This window comes from Callospermophilus lateralis, chromosome 17 (genome assembly GCF_048772815.1).
Source record: "Callospermophilus lateralis isolate mCalLat2 chromosome 17, mCalLat2.hap1, whole genome shotgun sequence".
Lineage (NCBI taxonomy): Eukaryota > Metazoa > Chordata > Mammalia > Rodentia > Sciuridae > Callospermophilus > Callospermophilus lateralis.
In genome coordinates this window covers 64,354,282-64,381,825 of record NC_135321.1, presented here as the reverse complement: position 1 = coordinate 64,381,825, position 27,544 = coordinate 64,354,282, and the positions used below count along the sequence as shown (strand labels likewise).

The following is a 27,544-nucleotide window of genomic DNA, read 5'->3' as shown; positions in this document are numbered from 1 at the left end:
CCATTCAAAGGTGTGACCGGACCAGTTCCTTCTCTCTTTATGGAGGACTGAGCAAGTTCGCATGGGCTGTTTGCAGGGTTGAGGCTGAAGTGAGGGTGGGCGTTCAGAACACTGAAGTGGTGTTCTGCTCAGGCACGGCTGACGTTGGCAGATGCACATCACCCTTGCCCTGGCCTCCAGTGGGGAGTCCCTGGCACTCCTGGATGGCTCCTGGGCTGTCCACTGCTGCTGGGCAGATGAGGCCTTACTGGAAGGTATCCGTGGAGTTTGGAGTCTGTCTGTCAGAGGCAGAGGGTGGGGGTAGAAGGGAAGGCCAGGGGACGGTCAGATTGCCCTCTAAGAGGGCCAGATGGTGGAGCACAGTGACCCAGTGGGAAGAGATCTGGCCGGTAAGACCAGAGTCACAGGACGAACAGAGCTCTGGTGCTGGTCTTTAGGTCACCCTGGACAATGGAGGGAGCTCCCAGCGGGATGTGCCGGGGTGGGAGGGGGTGGGGAATTGAGCTGACAGACAGGTCCACTGTCAGCTTGGGGAGGTAAGAGTTTTGTCAGTGTCCCATTATCACCAGCTGGCCGGGCTGGCCATGTGAGCTGGGTTCAAAGGCGCTGGCTGTATCAATAACTCAGAAAACCGAAGAAACCATGCAGCACTTGAATATAAGTTTCTAAGGCAGAATGGCTCGGCTCGGCTCAGTGATGCCAGGGGTCAGCTCCAGCTCTGGAAGGAGCAAGAGAGCGAGCACACCCGACATCTACTTATTGGGGGAAAGACATTTGAGAAAGTTCCACCCAAAAAAGGCAAGGATTGGGTTTCAGGGGGTTGCCCATCCCCATTGGATAATGCCCAGGTAGGGCTAGATGCAGGCTCTGTTGCCGAGCCAGGGTGAAGGCCACTTGCCCTGCACAGCTTTCGAATGCATGCCAGACCCCCCACCCCCACCCCCTGGCACGGCAAGGCTGGGGAGAGCAAGCTCAGCCCAGGGGTGACAGGTGCTCCCCACGTTCCATTGAGGAGATGGTTTTAAGACCCTGGTCCTGGCTGTTGGTAAAATCAGGTCTCTTTAGTCTGTTGAAATATTCCCTTTGGTTATTGGGGAAGTAGGCAAAGGAACTCAGGAAAGCCTGAAGTGGTCCTTGGTTCTGTGTAGAGGTTTTTTGTGCCTGAAAGGGGGATGAATGTTCAGGACAAAATATATTTTGTCTTTTTTAAAAAATATATTCTTTCAGTTGTAGATGGACACAGTACCTTTGTTTTATTTGTTTATTTTTTTTTATTTTTTTTTATTGGTTATTCAAAACATTACAAAGATTGCAGAATCACATCGGTTACACATCCACATTTTTACATAATACCATATTAGTAACTGTTGTATTCTGCTACCTTTCCTATCCTCTACTATCCCCCCTCCCCTCCCCTCCCATCTTCTCTCTCTACCCCATCTACTGTAATTCATTTCTCTCCTTATTTTTTTCCCATTTCCCTCACAACCTCTTATATGTAATTTTGAATAACAATGAGGGTCTCCTTCCATTTCCATGCAATTTCCCTTTTCTCTCTCTTTCCCTCCCACCTCATGACTCTGTTTAATGTTAATCTTTTCCTCCTGCTCTTCCTCCCTGCTCTGTTCTTAGTTGCTCTCATTATATCAAAGAAGACATTTGGCATTTGTTTTTTAGGGATTGGCTAGCTTCACTTAGCATAATCTGCTGTAATGCCATCCATTTCCCTGCAAATTCCATGATTTTGTCATTTCTTAGTGCTGCATAGTGCTCCATTGTGTATAAATGCCACATTTTTTTTATCCATTCATCTATTGAGGGGCATCGGGGTTGGTTCCACAGTCTAGCTATTGTGAATTGTGCTGCTATGAATATTTGTTTATTTTTTATGTGGTGCTGAGGATCGAACCCAGGGCCTCACATGTGCCAGGCAAGCGCTCTGCCACTGAGCCCCAGCCCCAGCCCTGTATTTTCTCTCTGTGAATCCTGGAATTCTAGCCCGACTTGGGTTGTTGGAAATAGGTGATTGGTCCCTAGAGCAGCTGGAACTGGAATACCAGGTTAGGGGTCCCCACATCTGTCCTGCCCAAGGCCACAGGGTTCTAGGTTGGTGTGGAGCTGGGCCTTCTGCGTGCCTCTCCCTCTGAAGTGGGGCATGGGACAGAAGGCATGGCTGTGGTTTCTCCCCCATGTGGGTCCCTGGCCTGGAAGTCGGTTGGTTGTGGAAACTGAAGACCATGCTGTGAGGTCCCCCGAGGGACAGTTCAGCTCACCAACAGGCTCTCCGTGTTTGGGGTGGGGGTGCTCCCCTGCAGCAGAACACCTGCTGTCCTCTTGAAGGGGGCAGAGATGCCCTTTTGGAGTCCCAGTGTGGTGGCCAGAGGACCCCGAGCACAGTGTTGATAGAGCTGGTGGGTGGCTCAGTGAGGCAGCATTTTGATTCTGTGGAGGTCTCAGAAGGAACGTGTTTTCAAAACAGGAAATCCCATCAAGGATGGGTGACAGGTAGGAAACGGGCAGGTGGGAGCTCAGGGCCCACCCCCCAGTTCCTGGTGCTGGCAGCTGGGGGGAGCTGCTGGCTGTCTGCTGAACTCTTGAGCAGCCCAGCGCTGCAGCCAGACAGCAGGTTCTCCCCACAGCACAGGGCCGCGGGCTATGAGGACAGAGCGCTGTGACTTAGGAACTCAGCCAGATATCTGGAAGGGACAGATGGAAAGGACTAAATATTTATGACACTGAGGACTAGAGAGGAAACAGTTCCGTATGAAGACCGCAGGCAATTAAGAAAAAAATAAAACACTATTTGTCCAATATTTTTAACTAGCTATTTGCCTTAAAAATCTTGTTTTGATTTGCTAATTGTTTATTTTTTGCTTTATTTCCTTCCTTAGTCTCCTTCCTACCTCATTTTCTGTAAGCATATTTATGTATGTATATATACATAGATAGGCCGACAGACAGAAAGACAGACCCCTAGTAAAGATATTTGTTCTTCTTGCAAAGGGACACCAGTAGCTAACTCCTATAATAACCTCATAATAGGCTTTTACTTTGTCATTGACTTATTTAACATGTATTAATCCAATGCTTATTATGTATCCCAGGCCAGAGTCTGGGAATTCATCATTAACACCAGGCAGACAAAACTCCGTACCCTCATGTGGTTTAAGTTCTAATGGAGAAAAAATGATAAGCAACATTAGGTGCGTGTTTAAAGTTAGGTGGAAATAAGAGAAATAGAGAAATACAGCAGGAACCGAGGCTAGGAAGGGCCACCTGCCTGGGTGTGTAAGGTCCCATCCACACTCGGTGTAGAATTCGGTGTGGAGGGGAGAGCTGATCTGGTTTCCATTTCAGTGGGAACATTCTGACCGCTATCTTGACCAGCCTCTGGTGGAAGGGAGAAGAAGGGCGACTAGTCAGAGACCCCTGAAATCAGATGGCTGGCTGTGGACTAGGATTCCTGTAGTGAAATGGTGAGAGGGGCTGGTTTCCAGATGCATTTGGAAGTTAGAGCCAACAGAATTTTTTTGGTGGTTTGGAGTGTAAGAGAAAGGGTTAAAAATGGCTCCAGTGATTTCTCTGTTCTCAGACGATGTTTCTGAGATAGAGAAGACTAATAGTGGAACAAATTTGGGTGGGGAAAATGCGATATTTGTATTTGGGTTTTTTTGGGTTGTTATTTTGGTTTTGGTACCTGGGACTGAACCCAGGGGCATTTAACCACTGAGCCACATTATCCCCTGCCCTTTTAAAAATATTCTATTTAGAGACAGGTTCTTGCTAAGTTGCTTAGGGCCTCACTAAATTGCTGAGGCTGGCTTTGAACTTGGGATCCTCCTGCCTTAGCCTCCCAAGCTGCTGGGATGACAGGGGTGCGCCACCTCACCCAGCTTGAGGTTTTGGTTTTGGATATGGAAGTCAAGCTGGCTGTTAGGTGTTCCCCGTGGAGGTTCTGAGCAGGTGTTTGGAAGACTCTGGTGCCTAGGAGAGCTAGAGAGGTCCAGTGTAAATGTGGAGGTGGGGGACAGCCTGCTGCTGGATCCCAGGAATGAGGACATGCAGACAAGACAAGAGGACCTAGGGTGAGCCTGGGCGCTCCCAAGGTGAGAAGGCAGGAGAGGAGAGGGACTAAGAGGGAGGGCACCCAGCAGAGAAGCTCAGACCAAGGGAGAGGTGGGGAGTGACGGCTGCGTCAACTGTAATCTGGGGAAAGAGGCCTTCATGGACCACAGCGTCGCAGAGGTGGTTGATGCAGTGATGGGGCCAGAGCCCCATTGGAGTTTGTTTAGTGGAGAATTAGAACTTAGAAACAGAGAGTAAAGATATCCTGTTTGAGGTTCTGAGCCGCAGGAATGGAGAAATGGGGGTCCGGGGCCACGGGCAGTTTTTTAGATGGGAAAACCATAGCATGTTTGTGTGCTGAAGAGGAGGACCCATGGAGATGGCATTGATATTGATATTGCTCATATGTGTCAAAATGCCCAGAGTTCAGGCATCAGTTTGTAAAAATCACTTGGAATTTGGATGACCTTTAGAGCAACTAAAAGCAGGCAACGGAGGCCGGGGAGGAACTCAGTGGCAGGGCTCTTGCCTAGCATGCTGGAGGCCCTGGGTTCAATTCCCAGGACTGCAAAAAGTGAAAACGAACACACAAACCTAAAAGCACTTAAAGAAAATGAAGCTATAAAAAGGCTTTCAGAGGTCTTTTTTTTTTTCAGCAGATGTCTTTTACTTCCCCTAGGAAGTATTAAAAACCGCTTATTTAATGCAAGCACCTCACTGTACCAGTAAGGATCTAGAGATTAGGATTCTTGCCTGAGGATAAGCCAAATATTTAACATACAGCTGGAAAGCAGCCCGTTTCCTGGGTCTGGGATGGCGGTCTGTCTTCTGTCCCTTGGTGCCTGAGGCCCAGAGCAGAGCAGGACTTGGTAATTGAGGGCTGCACCGAGACTAGGGAAAGAGCCCAAACTTTGCTGGATTGAAGAGCAATGCCCTTCCCCCCATGGTCCTTGCCTTGGGGTGCAGGTCTCTGCTGTAAACACCTGTGCGCCTCTGCATGGGTCCACCAGACGGTGTGGTGGTCCCCATACACACTGCCAATGCATGTGGAAAGGACATCTTTTAGGGGACAACTCAGAGCTCTCATTGGGCTTTCTCATTTATGCCGTGTCCTCTGCCGAGCAAACCGGTGAGGGGGTTATGCAAGGTTGACCTGGTGAATACGTACTCGGCGCTTTGCTTCCAGTTCCTGTTACATCCAAACACATTCATATGTGACCTGGAGATTGAGAGCACCAAAGGTCCTCAGTGGGCAGTGTCAGCCTGCAAGAATCCAAGGTAGCACACCCAGGAGACGGCTCCTGCCCTGTTTATTATACAGACCAGGGTGCTGGCTACATGGGTGGTTTTTTGTTTCACTTTTGCATCGTTGGAGATTGAACCCAGGGCCTCACACAGGGCAGGCGAGTCCTCCCTCTGAGGCACAGGCCGGCTACACGTGTGTTTGTCCTTTGCACACATGCACTGAGCTGTACTTTCCCATGCTCGTGCACACTCATGTGCTGGCTCAAGTTGTATGCTATTTGTTTAAATGTCAGGGTGTTTCCATCCTTGATCATGAAGTCTTTTAGTGCCTCTTGTCCAGCAGCTTGCAGGCCCCACAGGCCTGTCCTGGCTGCCTTGAGGCCCCCTTAGGCAATATCCTTGCAAGTTGGATCCCTAGTACTCCCCTCTGGCCTCAAATGAAGGAGAAGTAACTGTGGAACAGCCTTTATCCTCGCAGGACTCGAGTAAGGGGCTGGGGTAAGGGGCTCGCGTAAGGGGCTCGGGTAAGGGGCTGGGGTTTCTGTTTGGATGATGCCACAGGAAGTTAGGCACTTTATTAGTGTCTTTAAAATGATGGATTTAGAATTCTACAAACATCTGGTATTCACAGGAATTCCATTCCTTAAAGTGTTTTCCTCTTAATTTTTTGTAGTTATATAAGACCATACATAAAATTCATAAGATATTTCCAAGTTTTCAGGACCCCAGCACCCAGAGACAGCCACTGATTTCACGTTAGCCCCATGATTTCAGACCGTTTCCCGTGTGTCCTGTAGGTATCAACATGCCCTCTTGTTCCTCAAAGAGTCTTCAAGTTGATTCTTAGCTACTTTCTCTTGTGCTGTATACCGTTCAGAGTAAGAAGTTAATGAGAAAACCTCCTCAGATTTTATATACAGAAAACTGAACTCATTCATTCGTTGGGTTTTAAATATGGGGCGAAAATGGTGTTTCCTGCTGCTTTGAATCCTAAATGGACTTTTACTGGCTTTTAAAAAGACCAATGGCACTGGGCACAGTGGACCTGTGATCCTAGCAACTGGGGAGGCTGAGGCAGGAGGATTGCAAGTGTGAGGACATCTTCGGCGACTTAGCGAGACCCTAAAAATCACGGAGGGGTGTGGTAGGGATATCTCAGAGGTAGAATGCTCCTGGGTTCAATCCCCCACATCACAAAAAAAGGAAAAGAGAAAAGTTGAAATCTCTGATGGAGAGTTGGGCAAGTTTCTCAAGCTGCTCTGAAGGGCAACTGCAGGAGGAGAACCCCGAGGGCACTTTGACCTGTTGAGAGCACATTGTGCGTTTTTCACTTGCTTTTCTGAGATGTTTGAGAAGCATCAAGATAATCCTTTCGGGCCCAGAATGGGACTGACATTCTATATTATAAAATAGATTCAGTTTGAAAAAAATTCTCATTTCTGCCTTGGGTGGGAGGCTCTTCCGGGCATCCCATGCCCTTTCGTCCCATTAGGTCGTTCTTTCTGAGGGGCAGCGATGGTTCGACGTACACCACTCAATAGAAGATACACATTAAGTGCTTGTGAGGTAACTCAGTTGATTACACAGGATGTAAACCTTCAAATTAAATTCCCCTTGTTCCCAGTTGATGACCAGGAACGTCGGCCTTGTCTTTGAGTGAGGTCAGAGCATCCTTAGCCAAGAGGCTGCCTTCACGTAGCCTTGGCAGGGTGAGAAGGGAGGCTGGGTGATGCCCGGGGAGGTGTGAGGTTCCAGTTCCCAGACAATTGGTGCAGGCAGCGGGCTGGATGCGGGGTCCCCCAGGTCGCTCAGCATGTGCTCCTTGCATTCAAAAACGTGAAAGCAGAATGTGTTTATGATGCTCCCATACTGACCAAAGCTGACCCGGAGGAAGAATCACCTGAGCACCCATCCCTTCCTAGGTGATTAGCCGAATCCTGACTCCGTGCATGCTGTTCTTTTGTAGAAACCACTCCAGTATTCCAACAGCCCCGGAGGCTCATGCAGGGAGCACGGAGCGGGAGTCCTCTTCATCTGTGATGAATCAGCATCTGAGACAGCCTCCCCTTGTTGCACAGGGGGACAGGTCCTCCATGCTGTGGGCGCAGGAGAGGTCTGCTCCTGTTTAACTGGGATGCCCACTGCTCCGGGCCAGCAAGGGCTCCTGACCAGGCCTCGGGTTTTCATGTGGCAGCCAGGCCTGATTTGTAGGAGTACCGCTTAGTGACCAGTCACTAGAGCCATCTTCAGCCACAGTGTTTTTTTTCTTCCCTTTTCCCTGCATTTCTTGGTGTGTGTGTGTGTGTGTGTGTGTGTGTGTGTGTGTTTCCCTCATTGTTTTTCATCTTTATCGAACTTTATTTTTGCTATGGGAAATCGTGTACCTTGTAGAGCAGTGGGTGGTATGGATTTTTATATAAATCAATAACAATATTGTTGTCCTCTTTATACGTGGGTGATGACAGAATGAGGAATGCCAATTTTAGAACGAGGTTCTTTCCTCGCTTACCCCTACCCAGCGCCCCTGTGCTATTCACGGTGCCAGTGCTCTGGGAAGGCCCCCTTTGCAGAGAACGTCTCAGACTCAAATGTCAGACGCGACAGAGCCAGAATCACTGTCGGCTCCCAGGTTTAAGAATGGTAGAAGTGTGAACTAAATGAGTCACTGTTGCTGTATGAATTTTAGCAGAAATAACTAACATAGACTACTTTGCCAATTCACAAAAAAGGCTGACTTTACAGCTGAGATGTGATGCTGCGTATAGGTCCGTATTTTGTGACAGAGATTGTATCTGTGAAAGCTACGGCTTTAGAAGAGTTTAGGAAAAATGGAGCACAACTTTTTTGTTGTTTTGTTATTATTATTATTATTATTATTTGCCTTTGACTTCACAGAATGTTGACTCCACCAAGTGGATTAGATTTAGTCTCTATGAGGTGAATTTGTTCTGCAAGCCAAGATTAAACATTTATCTTCAAATCCTAAGATTAGGTTTAGAATATTCGGATTGTTCATCTACTGGTCCTCAGGAATTTCAAAAATAGAGCTTTTTTTGTTTATAAGTTTAGAATTCACAGAGAACACTAGGATATCCTACTTCTGTCCTGGTTTCAAGACTCATAAAATTCCTTGTTTCTTCAAGGGTAACACAATTTTAGGAAACCTTCTTAATTGTTCTTTCCTGTTCTCTTCTCTCCCAGGGCTTGCCTCACGTGGTTAATATTAGTTTGTGCATGACCAGAAGGACGTTCAGGACAAGCAGACTTTTCTCTCAATTTGATGGAAGTCTTGGGTTCTCTGTCCATGACAGGGAACCTGGTTTCCACGTGGGGTGGGTCAGGGGTTCTGAGATGTGCTTCTGCATCTGTGAGGTGGGGGGTGGACCAGCGGATCTCTGGGGCCCTCTCGGCTCTGATCCTGAGGCCCTCTGAGGTAGTTCCAAGACCCTGAAAGATTCTTCAGAAGCTGTGTGTCGAAATGTACAGAAGCTAAAGAAGACCCCAGATTTGGAGAGAATTCTGTTTTAACTAGGAGAACATGCAGTGATTCTCAAATCCGTTGTCGATTCTGGCAGTTTTTATAAGAAGTCAAATAGGAAATTATGGCAGAAAGCAATGTTGTTTTCTTCTTTCACTAATTCCTGGCTATTTTTTTTTTAAAAAAAGAAGGAGAACTTTTTAAACATTGCAAATGGTTTTAGTAAGCTTATGGCTTCTGAAGGAAACTTGGCTCCCGAGTTGCTCATTCTGTGTTCTGTTCCAATGCTATGCTTCTGATGTCACCCTAACTTTGTCCCCCAGGGTTTCTTGTGAGTAACAATCCTTAGTATCCCTCAATGTCTGGATCGGTGGAAGTATTCAGTAGGTTCCATAAGGAATGGACAAACTATTATAAAAATATCTTCTTTGTTTTCCTATCTTCTTTCTCTGACTTGCGTTTTACTCTGTTGAGGAGGGTTGCTGTTCTGGTGTGTCCAAATGTGGTGTAGGGGTCAAACTGCATTGGCACCAGCTTCTGAAGTATCTCGTTGACAGAACAGAGCCACAGCAACCAGGCCCTCTCCCCTCAATACCTGCCTATATTTTAAGAGGTTGGTTTTGAGTTTTACTTTTTATAAATTAGCAATATCATCTGATCATTCTATTAAAATATGCTTAGCTATAGAAGGGACTTTATAAATGAGTTGCCACCTTCTTGGTGGTCAGCGGTTCTCAGTCTTGGCTGCCCATAGGAACCCACCTCAGGAGTTGTAGAAAGCTCTGCTGCCCAGGCTGCCCCTGGGCCAGTGAGAACAGAGGCCTGGCTAGCACCGGGCATGGGTCGTATTAAAGGAGGCCCTGGAAATGCCCTGGCAGCTCAGGGAAGAGCCTTTCTTTGTAGGGTTATTGACTTGCTGGAAATATCACAATGACCTACTTATTAGAGGACCCACATGCACTGGGCTTTTCGGTAGCAAAGTATGGTGGAGATGGCCTTCATAAGTCAGGGTCCAACTGGAAACCTGCCTCTACCAACACCAGTTTTTTTTTTTAATTATTACGATTGATTCATAATAGTCATACATACCATTAGGATTTATTTTGTTAACACGTGTTTTGTTAATGTGGACAGCTGTTTTACCATGGTCTGCAATTTCAGTTCCATTCCAACTTTTGCATTCATCTTTAACACGTAATAGCCTCATCACGATTTCTAGTATTTTCTGTGTCAAATCAAGAAGTTTACTATATCCAGATTTCCAACCCAGTCAGTTTGATTCAGCTGGCCATGTGATGAAAAGACGTTTCAGTTTGACGTTGGGCTCATGACTCACCTTTGAGAAGATTTAGTTTTTGTGAATTTGAAAGTTAATGGGTTGATGTGGGTATTGCTGTTATCCAAGAAGGGAGAGTGAACGTGACTCAAGCCTTTCTCCTTAAGGAATCAGGCTGTCTGAGCCCGTCACTGTGTGCCGTGTCTGTGGCGAGTCTCCCGCATTTGTGAAATGTTGGGAAACTGAGGCAGCATGGTGGGGTGGGCAGAAGGGAGTAGGGTGGAAATAGCAATATCGGCCCTAAGTACTTCATGGGGTTCTTCTGAGACTCAGATAACTCACAAAGACATCGTTCACTGAGTCCCCATCTCAGGCTGGGTGGCAGATATGAAAGTGGCCTGGGAAGGAGCTAGCAGATGAATTAGTCCCTGTTCACATTTACAAACAGTGCACAGTGCAGACTCTTTCAACTCTGCATTTCCAGGTCTCAGGACCTAGCATATGACATAGAAGGGGCTAAGTATCGATTATGTGAATGAATCAATCACATAATTCATTTCCTCAGAAACATGTTGTTAGTCTAGACTTGTCTTCCTTGGAACAAGTTGAAATGAGTGTAGCGTGGAAACAGGTTCATTTCCCTATTGGTTTAAAATTCCACGTGACCTTGGTGATCTGGCCTCTGCTCCTTTCAGACCACAGAGATGGTCATTTAAAATTCCCCGTGACCTTGAACTTGGTGGTCTGGTCTCTGCTCCTTTCAGACCACAGAGATGGTCATTTAAAATTCCCCGTGACCTTGAACTTGGTGGTCTGGTCTCTGCTCCTTTCAGACCACAGAGATGGTCAACGTCTGAGTTAGAGTTTAATTCGTTCATGTTGGTATACCCCGTTTTCCCAGTCATCATTTAGCAATGCTGAGAGTATCTGTCTTGGGCTAATGTCCTCTTCATGTTTGGTATTAATCTGAAGTCCGGTATTTCTTTTGGAAAGGAAGATAAAATTCTTTCCTGGACATTCGTTTCTTCCCCCATTAAGTTAAAAAAGATCACTTCATCAGTGTGATTCTGAGCAGCCGGGTTGCACCTGTCTAGCTCATGGGGCAGCCGATTTGGCTTGAGCACACTTTCACCATGGGACCTGTCACTCAGCACTGTCCTCTGGCCTGGGTGGTACAGCCGGCCATGAGCCTGTGGATGGGCGTTTGGGCTGCATTCATCTGTTATTCTAAATGAGGTCGGAGCTCTGCATGGTCTCTTTTTATGCACTCTTTCAGAATGTGAGCAAATGGCAGGTTTTAATTCCCCCTCTCATGCATGTTCCCAGAAACACAGCAAAGACCTGAGTTCTGTCTCTTAGGACAGGCGAGGGGCTGTCCTCTTTGCTGGCTGCAGTTAGCCCCTTGGGGATAAATAGACTTGGCTGGCGCAGCCCCGCACGTGCTCAGCAGGGCTGGGAGAGGCCTAGCCATGCTGATACCCAGTCTTTTATTGGAATAATGGAATGTTAGAGTTGAAATGACCTTGGACTTGGTCCAGATTTGCTGCCCTTAAACCAGACAGAGAAAACCAAGGCCTGGGGAGCTGAAGTGGTTGTGACAGTTGGTGTCAGCGGGGGACCCAGGGCTCTTGCTGAGGTTCTTTCCATCAGCATCTATGGCGGGATGTCCTGTGTGATTCCCACCAACCTCTGTGGGTACTCCCAGGAGAAAATTCCCAGTCAGATGCAAGGTGATTTGCAGCACGGGATCCACGTGGATGTTTACGTGACCGATTGTATATCATGCTGTAATTTCCTCTGTTCTTAGTTGCTCTAGGTGACAGTAATGTGCTGGGCTTGCAAATTTATTTTAAAGTCCTGCTAACGTGAATTCCATCTTAAAATGTTGATTTGTACAGATTTCAGAGGTCTGAACCCCAAGCCTAGCACATGCTAGGAAAGAACCCTCCCACTAAGCTACATCCTCCACCTTTTTTGTTTTATTTTGAGTCAGGGTTTTGCTAAGTCCCCCAGGCTGACCTTGGACTGACCTCAGCCTCCCTAGTGGCTGGGATTACAGGTATATATCATCATACCTGCTTCATACTATTTTTATAATTCATCAACGTGGCCCTTGACACAGATGCTTCTGAGGTAGCAGAGAGCACATATAATTTGCCTGTGTTTCACATCATAAAACCAATGCTACCTCTGCTGCCAGTAAAGCTGATTTTGCTTGGCATGAGATGCATGTACACCAGAGAGGTTTCAATATTTTTTTCCAGACTTTCACCACAACAAAATGGCAGTTTGGAAATAAAATTCATGGGCCCCCTTTAGTCAAATAGGAACTCCTGAGTTCTGCTGGAGACCCTGCCACTGCTGGGGGGCTTCCCCTGTCCTTGAAGGTATGGAAAATTGATTGACAATGGTGTTTTCAGGTGGAACCACAGAACCCATTTGCAGGCAGAGCAGGTTGTGGAGAGGGAGGGCGTCCAGGGGCTGCTCAGGTTTGGGTAGTGCCAGGGCAGCTCAGAGCTCCTGTGCCATGCGGGGGGCCTGACCCTGTGTGTTTTACCTCCTTACTTGGAGGTGAGGTGCCTTCCCTAAGTTCAGTGTCCTGGGACATCCAGATGGAGAGCCCAATGGCAATAGCAGCTCCAGAGCACCCAGCTTGTACTGATTCTTCATGCTTTCTATTGTACTTTTTCAGACTGCAAATTCACCTGCACCAGCGGTAAATGCTTATATCTTGGTTCGCTGGTCTGTAACCAACAGAACGACTGTGGGGACAACAGTGATGAAGAAAACTGTCTGCTGGTGACCGAGCATCCACCTCCGGGCATCTTCAACTGTAAGTAACTCTACTCACCTTAGTGCCGTGGTGTCTGGTTGTGGTTTTGAAGTGGACAGGAGCTGGGGTCACTGGGGAATGAAAGGGATGCTGATTTTCTGGCTAAGGAAAGAGACTTGTGTTTTCCCAAAGGAAACGTGTTCTTTCTGTTAAGAGAGAGAGAGGGCTGAAGACCCAGCCTGTTCCCAGAAGTGGTTGGTGGCGCCGTGCTTTGGAACGGGTCTTGGTAGCTCCTGGGAGAAGGGCTGACCCATCCCTCGGAGTCACGTGTTGGCTGAGTGTTCTTCATGTTGGTGTCGAGAGATTTTTATTTAGAACGCATCACTTCAGAAGCAATTTTAAATAAGGCAAGAAGGCCACGCAGAGGGTCTATAACGAATCAAGAAAGTAGAAAAATGGACACGAGACTCTTCAAGGCTGCATTCACGTGTGTTTCTGTTGTGTGACGCCTTCGCATGGGAGAGGCCCAGAGGTGGAGGCTGTGAACATTTCTTGAGCTTGAAAAGGTGATATTGGCGTTCAAATTCATCGATTTCTGATCTCATGACTTTTAGGATGGGGAAGGGGCTAGAATTCAGTTAAACCCTACTGTTTCTCTCCGAGGAAAAGGAGCTTGGCTCCCTACGTGTCCTTGGGTTGTCTGAGAACCTCAGGTTGGGAGAACTGGCCCTCCTGTGCTTTGGATAAGTGTCCCCAGAGGCCCAGGCGTGGTCCCTGGTGTGGTGCTCCTGGGAGGCGGGGGACCTCTAAGAGGAGGGGCCTCGTGGGTGGACCTCCAGTCCTGGCAGTGGGGCTCTACCCTGTGGACCCACCATGATGCGCTGCCCCACTGCTGGCCCCAAAGCAAGGGCCCCAGCCAGCCATGGGCTGAACCTCTGAAGATGTGGGCACGCCCTTCCCTTCTTTGCAGGTGGCTCATGTCATGTATTTGTAACAGCAATGGCACGCGGACTAGCCCAGCCCCTTGGTGGGGTCTCACTGAGGTCATTTCAGGGTGCTTTCAGCTACTCACCCCAGTTCTACTGGCATTATTTGGAGGAGTTATATTTAAAATTTTGTGTTGGGGAAATTAGACTACATAAATATCAATGCTACAAATGTGAGAAGAGTGGGTGAGGATATAAGAAAAGAAACCAGTTACTCTCTTCCTACTGCCACCTTGTGTTGGGAGAAAGCTATGTGTACCCCAATATAAAAAGGTCTGTGCTAGTAGACTTTAAGTCTGCTGCTTATGCTTGCTCAGTTCAAGAGCTGGGGTGTACCATTGTCTCAAGAGCCTCCGCGGGTGTCCATTTGCCAGTTCTCACACCGAGTGCTCACCAAGTCCCCTCTGCACACCGCCAGGTCAGCTCTCCAAGCCCAGGATTGACTGTGTGCTTTCTTGGCATTGGGCTAGGTTCTCCTCAGGTTGTTTGGTTCCGAAGCCTTTGCATGACCCAGCTGGCCTCCCTCACGGGCCTGTGGCCTCGGGCTCTCTCCAGGTCTGGCTGGCCTTGGTGCACTTGTTGGGTGGTGTCCTGCTGAGAGAAGGGGAACCAACACAGGGAGGGACCTGGGAGGACTGTCACAGGGCATAGAAGTGGGGCTGAGAGCAGGGTGGGGTAGCCCCTGAGGGTGGGAAGGTGCTTGCAGGAAGGCCAAGGGCACGGGAGGACTTCTTCTTATCCTGGGAAGACATTCATGAGCCCACAACCCAACAGTACAGTTGGGGAGGTGCTTGCTCCAGGCTAGACCCCGGCCCCTCCCAGCAGTTAGACAGGTTATGCTGTCTCTTGTGCCCTGTCCCCTGCTCTGCACAGTGGGGCCACAAGCATGGTGGTTGTGGCACTGCATGGGACAAGGCACATGAAACACACAGAACAGGCCTTGAAGGGCTGAGCAGTTGAGGTGGGTCAGCTGGGCTCCACAGGCGTCTTACAGAAGAGCCACGTAGAAGTGCTTTCTTAATTTATTTTCTCCAGGCCTGAGTGACAAGGGTCATGAGCGTGATAATCTGTGAGGGGCATCACCGCCATGTGGGGCAGGCCTTCCTTCCATAGCCGAGGTTCTGTGTGAATGAAGGCAGAGGGTGGTGGGCTTGGCCTGGACCCTGGAGCTGCCCACCACCCCTGTCTCAGATGCTCTCCTTCACGTCCGGTCCTTCGACGAGGTCTTCCTGTCACTTTTAACCCTTTGCTCTTCTAGTTCCTTCTCTCCCCACGGGTTCCCTGCCTCCCTCTTCCCCTTTCTCGTCCGTATTCCTCTCTGGTTCTTTTCCATTCATTATACAAATGTGCACACTTCCATTCTAAGCGGCGGCCCCCTAAGTGGCTCCATCTGGCCCTAAGGGAGGGGTCTTAGATCCGGTTGGCAGTGGTAGCTCTACGCCTCAGAAACCACTGACCATGTCTTGTTAGCCAAGATGGGGGATTTCTTGCAGGGAAGGACCCTGGCTGTCTTCTGCTGACCGGGGGGAGGGACAAACCCCTTCAAAGCTGAGTGTTTGTATCTGTGGGATGGGATGATTCCTGCCAGGTAAGGCTGCCGTGAGGGTCTATGGGAAGCCCACGAGGGGGTGGTGGAACCTCATGTCATCATTGTGATGTGAGTCATCCAGTTTTGGGGACCTGGATCACTGTGACCTGTGTCACTGTCCTCGACGTCAGGGCCACTCTACACATGTACTGGGAGTTTCCAGGTTTCCTAGTGGGTGCTCCTCCGAGGCTCTGGGTGCTTCCCACCCATTCTGTTCCTAAGAAGTGTGCCAGCTGGCCGTGACCTGGCCAGCGGCTGCCCCACGCTTCTTTCCCAGAGCAAGGTGGACAGTTGCCACTTGGAAGGACACTTGCTCTGAGCTTAGTGTAGCTGGCCTGTCCTTTAGGTCAGGAACTTTTGGCGAGGTTGTCACTGCCCCATTCTTGCTGATGCTCCCTTTAGGTAGACACACAGTTCTGTCACCTGGAAAACCTGCAGGGTGGTCCAATCTGGAAGGGAGATGCACCCTCTCCCTGCACCCTGCCCAGAAGGAATCTAGTCTAACAAGGAGCACTGGGCTTCCCCTGAGTGGCTGGGAATGCATCTTGGAGGTGCTCCACTGAGTGAGTTTTACTAGATGACCCCTTTTTAACTGGACCATCTACCAATGCATTCTTTTAAATTGGACCCTCTATGGGTGCATTTCCTACACAGATGGACAGTGTCCCTTTCATGGAGCATAACTGTGCTAATAAGATTCTCCTGATCTTGTGTCCCCACGTGTGTGTGCCTAATCTCAGCTTGAGACCCACTAAGCGCCAGCCCTGTCCCCGCATGCGGCCCCACTTCCACTCTGACAAGGTGAAAGAAACTGTCACAAACCAGGAAAAAACAAACTGCAGGCACCGTGTGCATTGGTGGGAGAGGAACTGCTTGCTGAAAGAAGACGGTGGTTCGTAGAAGAGCTACCGCAGATGATAAAAAACTTCAATTCTGCTTAAAGAAGTTAGGAGTAAACAACATCTCTGGTGTTGAAGACGGGAATATGTTTACAGACCAAGGAACAGCGGTCCACCTTAACAACCCTCAAGCCCAGGCGTCTGTGGCAGCAAACACTTTCACCAGTACAGGCCACGCTGAGACAGAGCCACCGACCCAAGTGCTGCCCGATACCTTGAAGGAGCCGTGCAAGCTCTGACCAGTTTAAGGAGACTGGCTGAACCCTGCCCACACAATCTGTGGATGGAAAGGCACCACTTGCTACTGGAAAGGACCATAATGAACTTTTAGATCTTGTGGGAAATTTTGATGAGGCTTCTAAGGAATGGGGCAAACTGAAGTGACCAACTTCTGAAAACAATAAACTCATATTGGTCATGAGTCACATATACACATACAGTAACAATGTCTGTTTCATTCTACTCTCTTTCCTATCCCACATCCCCTCCCCTCCCTCCCTTCACTTCCCTCTACCTAATCTAAGGTAATGCTGTTCTTCTCTGGTGCCCTGCTCCCCTTATTGTGAATTAGCATCCGCATGTTAGAGAAGACATTCTGCCTTTGGTTTTTTGGGATTGACTTATTTAACTCAGCATGATATTCTCCAACTCCATCTAATTTACTGGCAAATGCCATAATTTCACTCATCTTTAAAGCTGAGTAATATTCCATTGAGTGTGTATATATATATATATATATATATATATATATATATATATATATATATATATACCACTTTTTTATCCATTTATCTATTGAAGGACACCTAGGTTAGTTCCATAGTTTAGCTATTGTGAATTGAGCTGCTATAAACATTGACATGGTTGCATTACTGTAGTATGCTGATTTTAAGTCCTTTGGATATAAACCAAGAAGTGGGATAGTTGGGTCAAATGGTGGTTCCAGTCCCAGTTCTTTAAGAACTCTCCACACTGCTTTCCACAGTGGTTGCACTAATTTGCAGTCCCACCAGCAATGTATGAGTGTGCCTTTCCCCCCACATCCTCACCAACATTTATTTTTGCCTGTAGTTTTGATTGCCATTCTGACAGGAGTGAGGTGAAATCTTAGAGTAGTTTTGATTTGCATTTCTTTAATTGATAGAGATGTTGAACACTTTTTCATATATTTGTTGATCGATTGTATTTCTTCTTTGGTGAAGTGTCTGTCTGTTCAGTTCCTTAGCCCATTTATTGATAGGGTTATTTGTTTTTTTGGTGTTAAGTTTTTTGAGTTCTTTATATATTCTAGAGATTAATGCTTTATCAGAGGTGCATGTGGTAAAGATTTCCTCCCACTCTGTAAGCGCTCTCCTCACGTTATTGACGGTTTCCTTTGCTGAGAGGAAACTTTTTAATTTGAATCTATCCCATTTATTGATTCTTGATTTTACTTCTTGTGCTTTAGAGGTCTTGCTAAGGAATTCAGATTCTAGACCAATGTGGTGAATATCTGGGTCTATTTTTTCTTCTATTAGGCACAGGGTCTCTGTTCTAGTGTCTAAGTCTTTGATCCACTTTGAGTTGAGTTTTGTGCAGGGTGAGAGATAGAGGTTTAATTTCATTTTGCTACATATGGATTTCCAGTTTTGCCAGCACCATTTGTTGAAGAGGCTGTCTTTTCTCCAGTGAATGTTTTTTTGGCACCCTTGTCTAGTATGAGATAACCGTATTTATGTGGGTTTGTCTATGTGTCCTCTATTCTGTACCATTGGTCTACAAATCTGTTTTGGTGCCAATACCATGCTGCTTTTTACTATTGCTCTGTAGTATAGTTTGAGGTCTGGTATTGTGATGCCTCCTGCTTCACTTTTCTTCCTAAGGTTGCTTTAACTATTCTGTGTCTCTTATTTTTCTAAATAAATTTAATGATTGCTTTTTCTATTTCTATGAAGAATGTCATTGGGATTTTAATAGGAATTGCATTGAATCTGAATAACGTTTTTGGTACTGTGGCCCTTTTGACAATATTAATTTTGCCTACCCAGGAGCATGGGAGATCTTTCCATCTTCTGAGGTTTTCTTCAATTTCTTTCTTTAGTATTTTGTAGTTTTCATTGTAGAGGACTTTCATCTCGTTTGTTAGATTGATTCCCAGGTATTTTATTTTTTGAGGCTATTGTGAATGGAGTAGTTTTTCTAATTTCTCTTTCAGTGAATTCATCACTAATATATAGGACTGTGTTTGATTTATGGGTGTTGATTTTTATATCCTGCTACTTTGCTGAATTCATTTATTAGTTCTAGAAGTTTTCAGGTGGAATTTTTTGGATCTTCTAGATACAGAATCATGTCATCAGCAAATAGTGATAGTTTGAATTCTTCTTTACCTATTTGTATCCCTTTAATTTCTTTCTTTTGTCTAATTGCTCTGGCTAGAGTTTCAAAGATGGTGTTGAATAGAAGTGGTGAAAGAGGACCCTTGTCTTGTTCCAGTTTTTAGAGGGAATGCTTTCAATTTTTCTCCATTTAGGATGATGTTGGCCTTGGGTTTGGCACATAGAGCTTTTATAATGTTGAGGTATGTTCCTACTATCCCTAGTTTTTCTAGAGTTTTGAACATGAAGGTGAGCTGTGTTTTGTTAGATGCTTTTTCTGCATCTATGAGATGGTCGTATGATTCTTGTTTTTAAGTCTATTAATATGATGAATTACGTTTATTGATTTCTGTATGTTGAATCAACCCTGCATCCCTGGGATGAACCCCACCTGATCATGGTGCACTATCTTTTTAATGTTTTCATATGTGATTTGCCAGAATTTTACTGAGAATTTTTGCATCTATGTTCATCAGGGATATTGGTCTGAAGTTTTCTTTCCTTGATGTGTCTTTGTCTGGTTTTGGTATCAGGGTGATATTAGCCTCATAGAATGAGTTTGGAAGGGTTCCCTCCTTTTCTATTTCATGGAATACTTTGAGGAATATTGGCATTAATTCTTCTTTGAAAGTCTTGTAGAACTCGGCTGAGAATCCATCTGGTCCTGGGCTTTTCTTGGTTGGTAGGCTTTTGATGGTGTTTTCTATTTTATTACTTGAAATTGATGTGTTTAAATCATGTATGACCTCCTCATTCTGTTTGTGTAGGTCACATGTCTCTGGAAATTTGTCAATGTCTTCGATATTTTCTATTTTATTGGAACATAAATTTTCAAAATAGTTTCTAATTATCCTCTGTTTTTCAGATGTGTCTGTTGTGATATTTCCTTCTTCATCTTGTAATTTAGTAATTTGAGTTTTCTCTCTTTTTCTCTTTTTTAGCATGGCCAGGGGTTTATCTATTTTATTTATTTTTTCAAAGAACCAACTTTTTTTAAAATTGTTGATTTAATTTTTTATTTTAATTTTTTGATTTTAATTGTTGATTTTAACTTTTTGGTTGCTGATAGATCTTTATTTTTTTATTTATATGTGGTGCTGAGAATCAAACCCAGGGCCTCACACTTGCTAGGCAAGTGCACTACCACTGAACCCCAGCCCCAGCTCCTAGAACCAATTTTTTGTTCTGTCAAATATTTTTTTCTTTTGTTTAGATTTCATTGATTTCAGCTCTGATTTTCATTATTTCCTGTCTTCTATTGCTTTTGATGTTGATTTGTTCTTCTTTTTCTAGGGCTTTTTTAGAAATTGTTTTGTTTGTGGATCTGATAAAATCTAGTTCTCTAATATTTTTAAGCCCAAGCCCCTTGGACACTGCAGCTCTTTTTAGTTTTTGCTTATACACAATTTATTTTTTGCAGCTAATTAAGCTGAAGAAGTCTGGGAATAAAGTTTGAAACCAAGGTTAATATAGTTCTAGTTAAAAAACAAAATCTCCTTCCTCTCCTCCTCAAAGAAGTACTGCAGTTCTTGTCTTAGAATGCTGTGCTCTGGAGGGACCAGCAGTGCCTCATTCTTGCTTAAGAACAGGGTCGCCCTGTTGACCTGCTCTCTGCCCACCTGAAGGAGATGTTTGCTGTTGACATTCGAGTGCACCCAGGTGGAAGCAAGGTGGAATCCTCTGGAGTCCCAGTGAGCTAGGGTCACTTTATGTCCCTGCCATTGTTTTTGGGTGAGCATCCAGGCTGAGGCTCTTGGTGGTCTCTGTCTTGTTTGATATTTGCTGAAGTTCGGCATGAATTCAGGTTAGAAATAAAACATTACTGCATTACCCCCAGTAACAGCTGAGGTCCTTGCAGTAGACGTCAGTCGCCTTTCCTGTTAGTTTCTGGACACTAGACGGAGGCGCGTCTGATTCCATCTGCCCCTCTCTGCCAGCTGTGGTCAGGTAGCCGCCGAGCGGGGCGGTTGTGTTTTGCTGCAAGACTCAAAGGGCCTTGCACAGTCGTGGAGGGCGAGGCTGGCTTTGATCTCCACAGGAAGAGCTTGGTGGTGTGCATCTTTCTGTGGAAGGGAGAATAAGCCATTAGGCTAAAATCCTGGCTTTTCTCACATCTTGTCTTATGTCTGCTTTATCAGAATATCGTTCTCCTGAGCCCTCAACAGCCTCATTATGGGGAATGATGGAAACAGAGGCTGCCGTCAGGGTGCCGGAGTCAAGTTGGGGATCTCAAACCTGCACCAGCAGAGATAACTTCGGGGGACCCATGGGAGAGGGTGTGTGTGGCTCTGGAGTGTAGGGTCACTTTGGTTGGACTCTCAATTGCCGCTGTGGTGGCTTCTGGGGAAGGTGTACCGGATGGTGAGAGGCGGGGTCTGTTGGGCAGGGACAGGATGGCAGCGCAGCTAGTGAGTGAGGTGTCCTGAGATAGGAGCAGGGCTTCCTGACGTCGCAGGTGGGGCTGCTGGGGCTGAGGAGCCTGAGGAAGAGCTGAAATGGGCGCAGAGAGGAGCCTGCGTGTGCCACAGCCTCTGCCTGTGCATCTGCCAAGCTGGGGAGACTGCTGTGGGCATGGCCCTGGGCTCTGCTCCGTGAGCCTAAAGTCCTCACTCTGCCCAGCTGGGAGTGTCCTGTTGTATTCTCTTCCACAGCTGGAGATAATTTTGCTGCTATGCCAGGGTGCACCCAGAGCCTTCTGCATGCTCTGCTGACCCTGGGTGACATCCTATCTCAGATCCCCTGGCCATATCATGGAGGGGGTGGTAGAGCAGGTTCCTTTGACTTCCCAGAGGCCAGGGTCTCTGCACTGTGGAAAGAGCTGTGTGCCCTGGAAGTCTTGGCAAGAGCAGCCCTTCCTCCACCAACTTCTGCAAAGGAATTGCTGCCACGGGACCTCGCAAGGAAGCCCCGGAGGTGACAGGAAGCCAGCTGTCGTTGGAATGGTTTCTCTTTCAGCTTCAGTGGAATTTTCAATTAGTGGAGAAGGTTCTATTGGGGGAAAGGGGGCTGGAGCGGCTCCCACCCCGCTGGAGGCTGCAGTCACTCCTTTCCCTCTAGGTGGCCTCATAAAGCTTAGTCTCTGAGCCAGATGAACTGGAGCTGGTGACGAGCTCCAACGGAGTCAGGAGTTGAGCTTCAGAACTTTTTCAGAAACTTTTTGTCTTTTGCCTCTGAGGCCATTTTGGGTCATAATAATTAAATAAGATCATTTAATCCAACATATGAAAATCTGAGCTGATTGCCTGTCCTCCCCAAACCAGCCCTTTCCATTTCCCTCAGTATTTCCCACCCCCCCCCCCGAAGGGACTGTGTTCAAATCACCAGCCACTTTTGAGCACCAAGCCATAACTACCCTCTATTCACCGCAGCCCCCACCTCCCCGAAAAGCTTGTTTGCAAACCCTGAGGCCAGGCTCCTAGCAGCCCAGCCAGGGCTCACCGCCTTCATTGTCCTCGGTCACTCTCTCAGGAAGCACGAACAGCGATTCCCTAACGCCACCCAGAACCTATTAGAGTGCCCGTCTCCCCAGCTGTCTCAGGAATGTGTCTTGATTTGTTCTGTTGGCAGCATCTGACGGATGGATCAGCTCTCTTTCCATGCCTGCCTCTCCCCATTTGTCCCCAACTCTTCTCCTCCTCTCCTCCGACCCTGGTGATCTTTGTGGGGAGGGTCTGGATTCATTCTGGAGACGTCCCATACTCTGGACTTGGCAGGCTGCTCACCCACAGAGTCCCTAAGCCTGCTCCTCTGGCCCCTGTGATTCCCGGGAGGGAGAACCCGAGGGCTGCGGAGGTTCAGGTGTGCCCTTGGGGAGCCTGTGGGGCCCCTTCTGTGGTGCCGTTGTCTTCTGCCAGTGGGCTCCTGGGGTCTGGTTGTCTTTCTGTGATGGGGTCATTCATTATGGGCTATGGAAATCATAACCTGACTCTCTCCTTTGTTTCCCGTTAAATAGTGGGGACACTTCTGTAAAGAGAAGCTCCCATCCACTCTTGGGCCACCCGGAAGCCAATATTATATGGGATGAGCTCATTTAGGAATGAGAAGTTCCTGGAATCCCAGTAGCTCAGGAGGCTGAGGCAGAGGGTCACGAGTTCAAAGCCACCTCAGCAACTTAGCGAGGCACTAAGCAACTCAGTGAGACCCTGTCTCAAAAAAATCTAAAGGGCTGGGATGTGGCTCAGTGGAGAAGTGCACCTGGATCCAATCTCCAGTGCAAAAAAATGTATGAGAAGTTCCCCTGTGGCCCTGTGGCTCTTCAGAGGTGACCCAGGAGATTTTATTTGTGTCACTTGGAAGAGCTGAGGTGACTTTGATGTGTGCTGAGAAGTCCCTCTGCTCCATGTGGAAACCCACCACAGGTTCCTTTCTAGGACTTGGGCAGAGGCTGAACTCTAGGGGAGCCCCATCTGTCCCCTCGGGAGCCCTGAGCCCTCCCCCCCTTCCCTCCCTCCCCCACTTCGCAGCCTCCCTTGAACCTCAGCTTGGCCCTGGCCCTCGTCCTACCTGCTGACCTGTAGCTTCCTAAGGAGCTGCCGCCCTCTGCAGAACCCACTTCTTGACCCTTTTGAGACTGTGCTCCCTTGGGAGGCAGGATCCTCACCTGATGGTCCCTCGCCCCCTCCACGCCCCCTTGGCCATACCTCCCACTCCCAGGCCTTGACCTCGGTGTCTCCAGACACCACACAGTGTCACAGCCACTAACAATTTCTGTCTCCAGCCCAGGCTGATGGATCCAACTTCTCAGAAGCCCCTAATGAGCCCCTCAAACTCCCAGCATCTGACATTTAACTGTTTTGCTATTTTCTGTCTCGCTGTTCTGACCATCTGCAGTGATGTGGTCTCCCCTCTGGACCCTACCTCATAACTAGAAATTCACTTCTGCTACCAGGAGCTCTGTAGCTGCTTGTGCCCCTGGAAAGACAGTGCCTGTCCTGCCTGGTATCACGTGGGGAGAGGCATAATTCCCGCGGGCATTGAGGCTGTCCTTGTGTGAGCGCTGACCACACATGGTGGACGCTTGGGAAGTGTCCTTCCTCTGCTGCTCCAGCCTCCTTGCCTGGCCTTCTCAGTGTCCTGTAAGGTGCTGCCGAGCCCCAGGGTCCTGCTGCCACATGTGGCTAATGCACTGTGAGGGGTGCGGTCCTGCCAGTATCTGCGGGGCATGACTACTGCTTTAGAACACTCAGACCTGAACAGAAGATGGAAGCCTTTGGTCTGCGTGGCCTCCTACCCGCTAATGGATGTGGGCGCTACAAGTATCTACATGATCCCGGCCAAAGAAAGAGAAGACATAAGGTCTCTCCCCCAAAGTGCCCTTTGAATGGGCACTTGGTAACCACGACACCCAAACTGACCAAAGTGTAATCCTGCTGCGTTGAAACTATTCCGGAACCAGCAATAGGGTAGGCTTTGTGCTTTGTAATGGGCTGAGGGTCCCTGGCCCAGCAACCCTAGAGGGACCAGCCTTGGCTTCTAGATACGCTCATGCTGACAAATGAAGGATGGTTCATGTCCAGCCAGGGTATGACGCTTCCTACTGAGCCCTGGAGAAGTGTGAGTGTGTGTGTGTGTGTGTGTGTGTATCTGCGTGGTGTGCACCTGAGTGTGTGGGTATGGGTATGCTGTGTACTTGAGTGTGTGTGGGTCTGTGTGTGTGCCTGCACAAAGTGTGTAGGTGTTGGAGAGTGTGGTGCACATGGGTGTGTGCAGGAATGTGCAGGAGTGTTTGTGCAGCCTCAGGTGCCAGTCGGTTCTGGCTGAATGGGTCCCCATTTCATGGCTTGCACCCTTGCTCGGTAGGTTTCATAGAGCTCTGGGAACGCATTTCCTGTACATGTGCTGTGACAGCGTAATGAATGCTGACTTTCCTGTGGACACATTGTGACGGTATCACATGATGACATTTCCTGTGGACACTGTGGCAGTGTCAGGAATGGTGACATTTCCTGTGGACACACTGTAACATAGTTTTTTGAGCAATGACATCTCCTGTAGATGCTGTAACAGCATCACAAATGGTGACATTCCCTGTGGACCTGTTGTGACAGACAGTATTATGAATGGCGATACTTCCTATGGATGCTGTGACAGTGTCACGAACAGTGACATTTCCTATGGATGCTGTGACAGATAGCATCAGGAATAGGATGTTCTGGTGGATGCTGTGACAGTGTCATGAATGGTGATGTTTCCTGTGTACACTGTGACAGTGTTGTGAACGGTGATGTTTCTTGTGGATGATGTGACAGACAGTGGCATAAACAATGATGATTCCTGTGGATGCTGTGACAGTGTCGTGAACAGTGATGATTCCTGTGGATGCAGTGACACAGTGTCGTGAAAAGTGATGTTTCCTGTGGACGCAGTGACAGACAGTGTTCATGAACAGTGATGTTTCCTGTGGACGCAGTGACAGATAGTGTCATAAACAATGATGATTCCTGTGGATGCTGTGACAGTGTTGTGAAGGGGGTTGTTTCCTGTGGATACAGCGACAGACAGTGTTGTGAACAGTGATGTTTCCTGTGGACGCAGTGACAGACAGTGTTCATGAACAGTGATGTTTCCTGTGGACGCAGTGACAGATAGTGTCATAAACAATGATGATTCCTGTGGATGCTGTGACAGTGTTGTGAAGGGGGTTGTTTCCTGTGGATACAGCGACAGACAGTGTTGTGAACAGTGATGTTTCCTGTGGACGCAGTGACAGACAGTGTCATGAACAGTGATGTTTCCTGTGGATGCTGTGACAGTGTTGTGAAGGGGGTTGTTTCCTGTGGATACAGTGACAGTGTTGTGAAGGGGGTTGTTTCCTGTGGATACAGTGACAGACAGTGTTGTGAACAGTGATGTTTCCTGTGGACACAGTGGACAGTGTTGTGAGGGTGATGTTTCCTATGGATGCTGTGACAGTGTTGTGAAGGGTGCTATTTCCTGTGGACACCGTGACAGATAGCGGCAGGAACGCTGACAAGGTGGGGTTGTGGTTCAAACCACACCCTAGACTGTCGTGCCCTGGGCTCTGCTGCTAGTCGTCAGTCACTGTGGCTGTAGGCAAGTTGCTCAACTCTTTGGACCTTGCCTTTCTCATTATAAACTGAGGGGGGTATAGTTATGGTGTCTCCCTCAAACAGTGGTTCTGAGGGCTTAATGAGATCTGCAGGTCAAGCAGCTAGACCAGCGCCTGGCACCCAGCAACTCCTCAGTACATCTGGGGGGGCCTGGCGCGGGCTTACCACTCAGCAGGTCTTGTCTATCTGACATCCGCAGACCCCAGTGAGGTGAGGTGAGGTGGGAGCTGCCTTTGCCTTCACACGCTTCACCTCCCGCGTCTCTCACACCAGCCTAGGCAGGTTTCATAGGCGTGTGGTGCTCAGAGAGGGCAGGATATTCACTCAGTCACACAGCGGAACATGCTGCTCCGAGGTCTTGAGCTCAGATGTGGTTTTGTTCCTCCTTTTGGATTTTTCCCCTGTCACAGTGTGTTTCTAGTAAGAAGGGGATCAACTTACCAGTTCTTGGAAGGTCATAGAATTGGGGAGTGGAAATCAAGCAGTCTCCTATTCTGAAGGGCCATAGACCTGGGTGCTCCAAGAACAATGATGTACGTGATAATTTTTAATCCCCCACGTGTAGATTATGAGAATCTTGGTTTCATGCTGGATTTTGAAATGGATTGGGAAAAATTAACCCAGGAGTCCCAGGTGTTTGGGGTCACTGTTTTCAGTGGGTTCCTTGGGGCTTCCCTGATGGACAAGGTGACCCTCCTTGGACCCTAGTTACATGCCTGGGGAGCCAGTGCCCTCCCTCATGGTGGGCGACTCAGCTGCCCCTGGTGGGCCAGCTCTGTCTGCCCTTCACCTGTGGGCACCCAGAGCCCACCTTGACCAGGCAAGAGCTTTCAGCCCTAGGCCCCTGACATCCCCTGGCCTGTGTAAGTCGTGGCCTGCCGGACTCTTGCAGCTGCACCAGTGGAGGGGTGGGCAGAGCCTCAGGATCCCCCCAGGGGGAGGGCAAGATCTTACAGCTTGTTACCCATTTCTCCTGGTGTGGTGGGGCTGGGGATGCTCCAAGCTCCCGTAGGCCTAATGCTTAATTCTGGCTTACCTTGATCAAGGCCAACAGCAGAGGCCACTTACAGTGCGTCCAGCTGTTCTGCAGAGCAGTGTGTATTGACAAAGCTGCTCCCCTGCCCCCTTTTCAACTTGAAAAAAGAAAAAAAACAAAAAACAAAAAACCATGATCCAAGATGGTATTTTAAACACGGTGAGGAGGAGGATGGGCATCCCTGGCCGGCCTGGGGACCCTGCGGGATCAGGTTGCAGCAGGTTGTCACTGGCAACAAGCTCCCACCTGGGGGAGTTTGTGGGGTGGGGGAGCCAGGAGGAGGGAGGGAGGTCTTTGGTCTGTGCCTTTGTTTCTCCAAGATGGTTTCTGATCAATTAAAATCTTGCAGGGTCTTGAGCAGTAATTCTGCCTTTTCAAATAAACAAAGGCAGAGAACAAATGGGAGGGAAAGTTTTAATAAACCGTAGGCCTCATTTCCTCCTGCTGTGACACTAAATTTACTCAGATAAAAACAACCTCTTTAGATTTACATTTTGATTCCGTGACTGCTTTCATGTGTGTGGGGCTGTCCCACTTTGGGTGAAATTTATCCACTTCTTTAAATATTTAGTAGTCTAGCGTGGATGTTAATGAAAGTCTGGTGGTGCTATTTTGAGAATTGCAACAATGATAGTAATTTTCAGTATCAGATTCCTGCTTCGCAAAGGGAAAGAGGGATGGGAGGAGGAGGAGGGAAAAATGGTTTCAGTTCTAATAGAGTTTGCCATCCGCTGGGCCGTGCCAGACAGATGGGTCATGAATACTGTCTAG

General features: G+C 47.8%; 1 protein-coding gene and 1 pseudogene across 6 annotated transcripts in view; both read left to right on the top strand.

Moving 5' to 3' along the window:
* Ldlrad4 (low density lipoprotein receptor class A domain containing 4) overlaps positions 1–27,544 on the top strand; it is a 370,745-nt gene that overhangs the window by 175,097 nt on the left and 168,104 nt on the right. For all 6 annotated transcript variants that reach the window (XM_076837229.1, XM_076837230.1, XM_076837227.1 and 3 more), the window contains one exon: positions 12,757–12,897. In XM_076837229.1, the coding sequence (XP_076693344.1) occupies positions 12,757–12,897 (141 nt within the window). The remainder of the gene's footprint in view (positions 1–12,756; positions 12,898–27,544) is intronic.
* LOC143382970 (transcription factor BTF3 pseudogene) lies at positions 16,186–16,694 on the top strand (annotated as a pseudogene).